Here is an 8338-nt window from a genome sequence, read left to right on the forward strand (position 1 = left end):
TCCCTCTTCTGACGCTGTCAGTGAAGTATATTGACTAAATGATGCATTGCAGGAGTTCGCTGAGGCCTTGAAAAGATACTCCCCAGAGAAAGAGGATGCAGGTCAGGCTGAGATGGCTGCCGAGGAGTTGGAGGAAGTGAAACAGAGGCTTGACGACCAAAGGAGAGAACAGGAGGAACGCCTCAAGAAGGAGCAGAAGGGTGAGCTCACTTTGTCCTCAAACCTACATGGGGCAACAGATCTGCACCACATGTCGTAACATGAATAAACTGTGTATAGGCAATTGGTTCCTCTCGGGGGTCCTCACTTTGTCCTCAGACGTTCATAGGGCAACAGATCTCCACCACTGTATATATGTGTAACTGTGTAATAGAGCCCTAATATCCTGGCACCTTGTACTTGCCAGCTATAAGAGCTGACCAGTATTTGCATCAGGGGTAAAAGAAATATATAGTAACCTGACCATCTCATGCTCTTCTAACTTGACTGAAACTGGGAGTGGGCAAACACTGTCAGAGAGGTTGTCCCTGATGCATCCAAAGTAACATGTAGGTCACCCATTGGAAGAACACACCACCAATGTGTGACCACCTAATGATGTGTTATCAATCCACTAGTTTGATGGTCCAAATGCTGCCATGATAGAGCTGGAATTTTGCGGCCTGGCATATGTTTCCACTCACTCAAGTCTGTCATTGCCCAAATTTTATTTTTTGTTTCTGCTCATGGGTACAAAATATGCAGTTTATCGCCGAATGTTGCAGAGTTTGAGAAGGCGGAGAAGAAGCGGCTAGAATCAGAGATGGAGGAGTATGCCAGACAACTGGAGGAGGAGACGAAACGAGACAAGGAGAAACATGAGAAGAACATCCACTCACTCAACAAGAGGAAGGAGGATCTGGTCAAAGAACGCAAACAGAAGATGCAGGTCAGCATCAGTGGAATATGTAAATGAGACCCCAAAAGGTTCATGTATGAAATTGGGGAATCAGTGTAATTGTCAATTGTCAGGAATCAAATAGAATGCATCTATTGCATAAAAAATGTTTGTTATTACGAGTGTCAGTTTGACATGGATGTAGATGGCATGCTTCCATGTGATTTTCGGTCAGGATAGATCCCCAGTATCCCATAATTTTCAAAAGAGGATTACAATTTGGGGTCATCATACCCAAAGTTACATCGTGAATTCTTGCTAATGCTATAAACCACTGTTTCCATCTCTGCCTCCAGCTCAAATATTTGGGACTACAGTGTTCAACAGCATTCACTCACACATTTGATCCATGTTTTACAGGAGGAGCTGGAACGCCTGAAGAACGACGGAGCCAGCAAGAGTGAGCAGGAACGCATCATGCAGCAGCATGATAAGGACCTGCAGTCTCTCCTCAACAAGATGGAGGCCGACCGACTCAGGATGAACACCAGTCTACAGGAGAGGATCAAGAAGAGGAAGGAGGAGAAGCTGAAGAAGAAGGAGCAGGAGGTGAAGGACAACCTCCGCGAGGAGAAGCGCGACCTTGAGTCCCGCCAAAGGAGTGAAAGAGACAGACTCAAGACTGATGAAGTAAGTAGGGTGTAGGGCTGGCACAAGTGAGTTTTTGTCATTAACAATATATCACATGACTAACCACGGCTCTGGGTAGTCTTATGGGTACCTGGGACCTACTCAGGACCCACCCAACCCGAGTACCCGAGCTATCCCTCCCAGCCCTAGTAGGCTGATGCTAACTTGACGCCATCCAAACATTCAGCTGTTGTAGTACCAAGAGCTCATTGTTTCTTTTGAAAATAGGGACTTTAAATAGTTGCTGTATCACAATAAACTTGTTAAATGTAAACATTGACATGTACTGAAGGAATTTGTGTCTAAACTATTCCTGTATCCCCAATGCAGATGCTCACTCTACAAGAGACACTGAACATCGACCTGTTGAGCAGACAGGACCCAGTGGGAAGTTCTGCACCACCTCCACAGGAAATGACACCTCTGACCTCTGCCCCTGTTAGCCAGCCTGAGACACTTCCTGAAACGTACAACATGGCTGCCCCTCTGAATGAGGCTGAGCTGATGAGTCTGCTTATGGCATCGCCGCTGTACAAAAAGCTGGAGTCCATGAAGCAGACTCTGGCTGATGGAGGGAAGTCTTCCACACCAGCACCAGGTAGTACACAAGTTTAATATTTGATAACAAAAATTGATTCTTTAAGTAACACACACACACACAAAGACACAAATGCAGTCACACATGAAAAAAATGAAGAAATCAAAACCTGCTTTTTTAAAAATTTGGGTTCAGTGTGTTCTTAGTGACGAAATGAGTGATTGATGCGATACAATGATTTGCATTAAGAAATATGACCTTTGTCTTCCTCTTGTTTCCCATGATACTTCTGGGTATATAGCATACGGCAAACATTGTATGACTGTTCCAGGAGACACGTCCTTGGACTCGAGAGATGCTGACTGGATGAATGACAAGGAACTCCAACCAGTTGACCTGAACAAGGTCACTTCAAGGTCTTTCATTGTGTATAAGTTCGGCTGCTTCGTTGCTGATCTAGTAGGTCGCCATTGTCACCATGCTCCAGTCACCATCCTGCTGGCTGACAAGATCCCAGCCAATGAACATCTCACTGGAAACCTGTACCGCAACTCGTTTCACTTTGATGCCAACAACCGTATACTGTACCTTCGCTCAGCCCGTCTGGACTCGGTGGGAGAGTTCATCTTGGTGATGGTGCACTGTCTTGCCCATGTCAAGTCAGGTATGTGTCTTCTGAAGCAAATTCCTTGTGTTCAGTGCAGTACCCCATGTATGTTGGATTCAAGACCTGACTGAAATCCAGATCAGGTTGTCACAATGTATGACCAGGTGGATTATGTGTCATTGTACTCTGAGGATGTTGATCGTTGCTAATTGTACCAACAACAATCTGTTCCCCATAACAGTTTTGGAAAGTGACTTAAACAGTTTTTTCAATCAAATCATATCTGTACTGTTCATTGGTATATATTGGTTGCTTGTCTGTTTGTGTGACATTGTGCACCAACAGTCATTGAATATATTTAGTAGATACCGTATTGGACGTAATAAGCGCCCAGGGTGCTCTCAAAATTAGAAATAGGGGGTTATTATTAGAACATTATTTTGGTGAGAGAAAAAAACAGTTGAAAGATCATAACTTCGTGATTTATGCCGACAGCCTGAAATGATTCAAAAGAAAAGACTGTGTGGATTATATACGACAGATATGTTTTCCAGAATGGAATTGCCCATAATTAAGGGTGCATATAACAAACGAGTGTGTATTATACACGAATAAATAAGTCTTGTGACTTGTGACATTCGGAATGGGTGCTAATTGGGATTGTTCACTAGCCAATATATTAGCAGGTATTGCTGTGGGCGGTTATTAGAGCCGGGCTCTTATTACGTCGAACGGGGTATTCATTATTCACATGTAGCAATAAATATTTTGCTTGTGTAACGATTAGAAACAGTAAAACTCTTAAAAAATCCCATTGTGTTGAGATATAGACATCATTCATAATGATTCTCAATCCTAGGTGACCTACGAGATGATGCTAACCCAGCGTTCGTGAAGGAATACCAGCGGGCTCTCACTGTCATCTGTGATGACCTGTTCTTTGCTCGCTTCAACCGATCATCCTCTGCCCTCTCCAAGTCCAACACTGGCAGTGACCTGGCTGCAGAGAAGATGCTTCAGAACCTGTTCAACAACCACCACAACGAGGATGGCAAGTCCAGGGTGGTGGAGGACCTCCTGGAGGTGAAACTCCTCCCCTCTGTAGACTCCCAGGGTTTGCGCTTTACACAGGACAGGATTGAGGACAGGTGGGTCAAAGAGTCTTTGTTTCTTTTTGATGTACGAATGTTTAGACACATCATACCCAGAGAGGGGCACAGATGGCACTGAAATTCACTGGCAGGTCCCTTCCTCATGCCAGAATCTTATGATCACACTCCAATGACACCAGCATCATATAACATTCATCTTTGTTCATATTTATGTCAGTTATACTCAAATACTTTTTCTTTTTTAATATAAGAAAAAGATGTTGAGTCATCTATATCATTTTTACTGAGATTTAACATTCTCCTGTCCCCAGACTTTCCAAGTATTCGAACTTTTCGATGACAAACAAACTGCAGAGCATGCTGGGAAGTGTCAAAGACAAGATGGTCCAGGCAGACGCGCAGGGAGCTACCCCCGCAGTCAACAGGAGGATCAGGGAGCTCAGCCAAAAGTACTCCACTGCAGGTCAGTGTCATCCTACTGCATGGAACCCCTTATACTGTTTACTTCTTCACGACTGCCTCTGGGGTGTAGTGCATCGAACATCTGACCAGAGATTGGAGGGTGGCGGCATACCAAAATATGTTGAAAGATGGTTCTTGTCAGTATCAATATAATGTCAGTATGATGTGTTTGTATCCATGTTAAACTGGTATCTCAGTGGGCTAGCACTGGAACACAACATAAGTACAGACTACCACAAGCAGCCACACACATGTACGCACATCACTATATCTCAAGTGAAATAATCAAAGCTAAACCCCATTTGTGAGAGTCAGATTGTGTTAAAGTAATTTATGATTATGCCACTAATGAACAGTTTCATATTTATTAAATTAATTATTATTCAACTTCTGTTATGCTTTCATGGAATGTTTGTAGGCACTACAGTGCTGAATCGGCATGTCCCGCCTAGCTTCATGATGGCCAACATGACGGGCACTGCCCTCTACAATACAGTCTTCAATAGCATGGGCAATCAAGGGGAGACAACTCCCACTGACGACACCAAAGATAACACTCATGTGAGCAGAACTTTTTGAGAATGCTTCTTGTGGAACTAGGCCTGGTCAATCAATGGCTGGAATAGTGCTGGTTTATCTTTTCAAAATGATATTTGAACTGAAACTTTTTCATGTTTATTTTCAAGACAGAATATGACAAATTTGAATTTGTCTGACTAGGATGTTTTCCTCTGTGGACATTTCACCTACTTGTTTAGAGTAAATATTTCTTAAAAAATATTATATCATTTAGTTTGAATTTCTCACTGCATTGATTAATCAAACTTCTTTACTGTTAGGGTGATGAGGTAGGCTAGTGGTTGAAGCGTTTGCTCATCACACCCTTGGCCTGGGTTCCATTCCCATATTAGTACAATGTGTGAAGCACATCCCCTGCTTGGATATTGCTAAAAGTTTAAAAGTCATTCTCACTTATTCTTTGCTATTAACCAACAGGACAAGTATGACAATCTCTGTGCTGACTTTGCTGAGGTCAACCAAAACATTCTGAAAGTCAGTGAAAATATCGGAGCCCTGGAGACCGAAATTACGGCAGAGATGGAACTTGCTGAGAAAGGAGGAAGCAAGGATCGCGGTAAACATGACAGCCTCCGGAAGGCTGCATCTGGGAAACTTACCCAGGCCAAATCAAATCTTGCAAAACTAGAAATGGACAAGAAACGGATTCTTGACCTGATCAGTGACAACGAACCCCGTCTAGAACCAGACACCGAACAATAACCCTTCCACAAAACATTCATGGATGTCAGATAGATCTGCAATTCAGACAGTTGTTTTATAAATGTTATCAAAGTCAAATTGATTTATCTTATGGAAAGCATTTTCAAGAAGGAAATCAACATATTTGTATGCTGTGTGGGTGTGTACTGGGAATAAAATGACCTTCACAATTATGAAATGACAACCTGAAGAAGAGAAATCATCTTGAATCCTGTGTGAACTTGTATATACATATATGACTATTTATACTGAAACATGAGACTGTGATAAGCCACTGTGATATCTATGTGTACATTCCATACTGTTGCGTTCATATTGGAACTTTGACAGCATTATGAATTATGTTTATGTGATTACATGATTACATGAAGCTTTGTTTCTGGTGACAAAGACACGTTAGTCGAATGGTTGGTTTAATCATTTTGTTTGAATTTATTTCACTAATGGCATCTTTACTTAAAGTTCCAGCATTATAGTACAGACAATACTAGCAGTAGGATGACATATTTGATATATACAATGATTTGATTTAAACTTCTTGTTAATTTGACAAAATCAAAAATTAAATAATTACCTCAGACTTTGCATTATTGGTTTTCTTTAAAATATTTTGATCATTATAATGATGTTATTTCCAATTTTGTTTGAAATATCTAAAGTCCTCACGTAATTCCTGAATAGTGGTGCGCAGGTAGCATTACATTGATTATCAAATGCTCTCAAAGATTTCTTAATAAAATGTGTTTTATTATATGTCTACACAGATTATATATGTATTTTCTATTGTATGCCTTAATTGCAATGACTAATAAAAAATGTAATGTTATTTTTTTTAACCATGAACCAGGTGTCTCTCCATATTGGACACTAACTCCGTCCTCTTTTTCCTGTTGTTGCTTATGGGCTGGTTTATGTCCCCGCTTTTATTGATATGATCTTTTTGAAATAAACATGTTTATACATATTTTACAGCATAGATACAGATAAAAAATATGAAGAAATCTTTTTGTTTTGTTCTATGTTATAAGTTTCAATGGCGAGATGGCCCAGTTTGAATAATGCAGAATACAACATCATTTTTGGAACAGCCCTGCTGTTGTGTGGTGGTGATTATGGCGACAAAGAAGGGAGATAACTCAAGTAACCTTCATCTGACACTTTCAAGTTCGCTCTCCAGCTGGCAGGTCTAATGTAATAAATATTACACTGTGTAAAATTGATTTAAAAACAAACAAATACCAAGGATAATTACTTATATGTGGCAAGCACAATCAAACCTTGCTAATCTGGACCATATCAAAGTAAGGGTACTAGCAAAATGGTAATGTAATAAATAATGTAATAAATATGCAGCTCATGAACACACGATAGAGTTTCAGGTACAATTCTGGTCACAATGTGGCTGACCTGACCTTAACTTTGTTTGTGACTGTGACATAAGCAAGGCTGGATGGGAAGGAGGAATAGGGCTGCATGGTGATATAAGCAAATCTGTCTGTTGTAATGTACCAGGCTCAATTCGTGTTTGGTGGTACCCACAAGAGCTGATTATCCCTATCGATGGTTGATTTGTATATATCTGACGTTGCACAGGACGGAAAGCATGTCTGCCTAGTATTCCATGTACAAGTTGTTTGTTTTTGTTTGTGTTTGTTGTTTTACGCCGCACTCAGCAGTACCCCAGCTATATGACGACAATCTGTAAATTATCGATTCTGAACCAGACAGTCCAGTGATTGACATGATCATCAATCTACGCAATTGGGATACGATGACATGCATCAACCAAGTCAGCAAGCCCGACCACCCGACCTCGCCTCTTACGACAAGCATGGGTTGCCGAATACCAATTCTAACCAGGATATTCACGGGATCCATGCATGTAAAGTGAGTGTCGGTTATTGGGTATGTCATTAGTTACAAATCTTAATTATAACTGCTGAAAAAAAGTGCGTTCGTGCTTGGATACACAACAAACTGCACACCTTGAGATTTACGTGTGTAACTTATTGATATTCTCTGACATGTTGAACGTAGGCAACCTCTCTGAAAATAGCTATAACCGGCAATACTCCTCAAGCTCCCATGCCTGCTATCCGACGTCCAACAGACGTCCGTGATATGAGCTTTTTCTGTAGGCCAGCGCCCATGAAAATCGATACAATTCCGAGCATTTCTAGGTGTAGGGGCTCTACAAACGTGGTGATTCCCCAACGTGATTTTGCAGGATTATTGCTAACAGCGGAGTTAAACCTCACTCACTCACTCACTTACTCGGCCCATGTCGCTGCAAGATTATGCACTTACAACTCCATTTGTTTTCATACACGTATATTCAGGCACATTAGATAAATGACACTGACCTAGAAAAGTGCATGTCTTTACACGCCGATGAAAATACTTGCTACGCCTTGAATATGCTTGCTGCTACTTAATATTTGTAGCCAATACTTCCTTGTTTACCGGATGAAAAGTTTTGTACATTAAAAAAACACCATCAAAAGAAATCTAAGAGGTTTAAAATTGCCTTTGAAACAAATGCTTGCAAGACTCTTAAACCTGTCTATTAATTACCGAAAGTAAAACCCTATAAATTAATAACTGACACTTTGCGCTTAGTCATCGACACTATTTCCATGTGAATATATGGTGCGAAGTTCAGTTTGACTCTCAACGTTAACTGTAGCTGATTATTTTCTAACAGTTTCAATTTCCTTTTAAACCAGAAGTCCTGTTACAGAGCTCTCTCCAAACATTATTTGAGACAATTA

The 8338-nt window shown here is 40.9% G+C and overlaps 1 protein-coding gene across 2 annotated transcripts in view; it reads left to right on the forward strand.

Moving 5' to 3' along the window:
• LOC124131564 overlaps window positions 1–6568 on the forward strand; it is a 139033-nt gene extending 132465 nt beyond the window's left edge. For both annotated transcript variants that reach the window (XM_046494915.2, XM_048397868.1), the window contains 9 exons: window positions 53–200; window positions 765–928; window positions 1298–1567; window positions 1898–2165; window positions 2437–2769; window positions 3572–3860; window positions 4136–4287; window positions 4705–4847; window positions 5283–6568. In XM_046494915.2, the coding sequence (XP_046350871.2) occupies window positions 53–200; window positions 765–928; window positions 1298–1567; window positions 1898–2165; window positions 2437–2769; window positions 3572–3860; window positions 4136–4287; window positions 4705–4847; window positions 5283–5567 (2052 nt within the window). In that variant the 3' untranslated portion in view covers window positions 5568–6568. The remainder of the gene's footprint in view (window positions 1–52; window positions 201–764; window positions 929–1297; window positions 1568–1897; window positions 2166–2436; window positions 2770–3571; window positions 3861–4135; window positions 4288–4704; window positions 4848–5282) is intronic.
• The last annotated feature ends 1770 nt before the right edge of the window (window positions 6569–8338 follow it).

The sequence above is a fragment of the Haliotis rufescens genome, unplaced genomic scaffold, assembly GCF_023055435.1.
Source record: "Haliotis rufescens isolate VD_foot unplaced genomic scaffold, xgHalRufe1.0.p SCAF_1, whole genome shotgun sequence".
Taxonomy (NCBI): domain Eukaryota; kingdom Metazoa; phylum Mollusca; class Gastropoda; order Lepetellida; family Haliotidae; genus Haliotis; species Haliotis rufescens.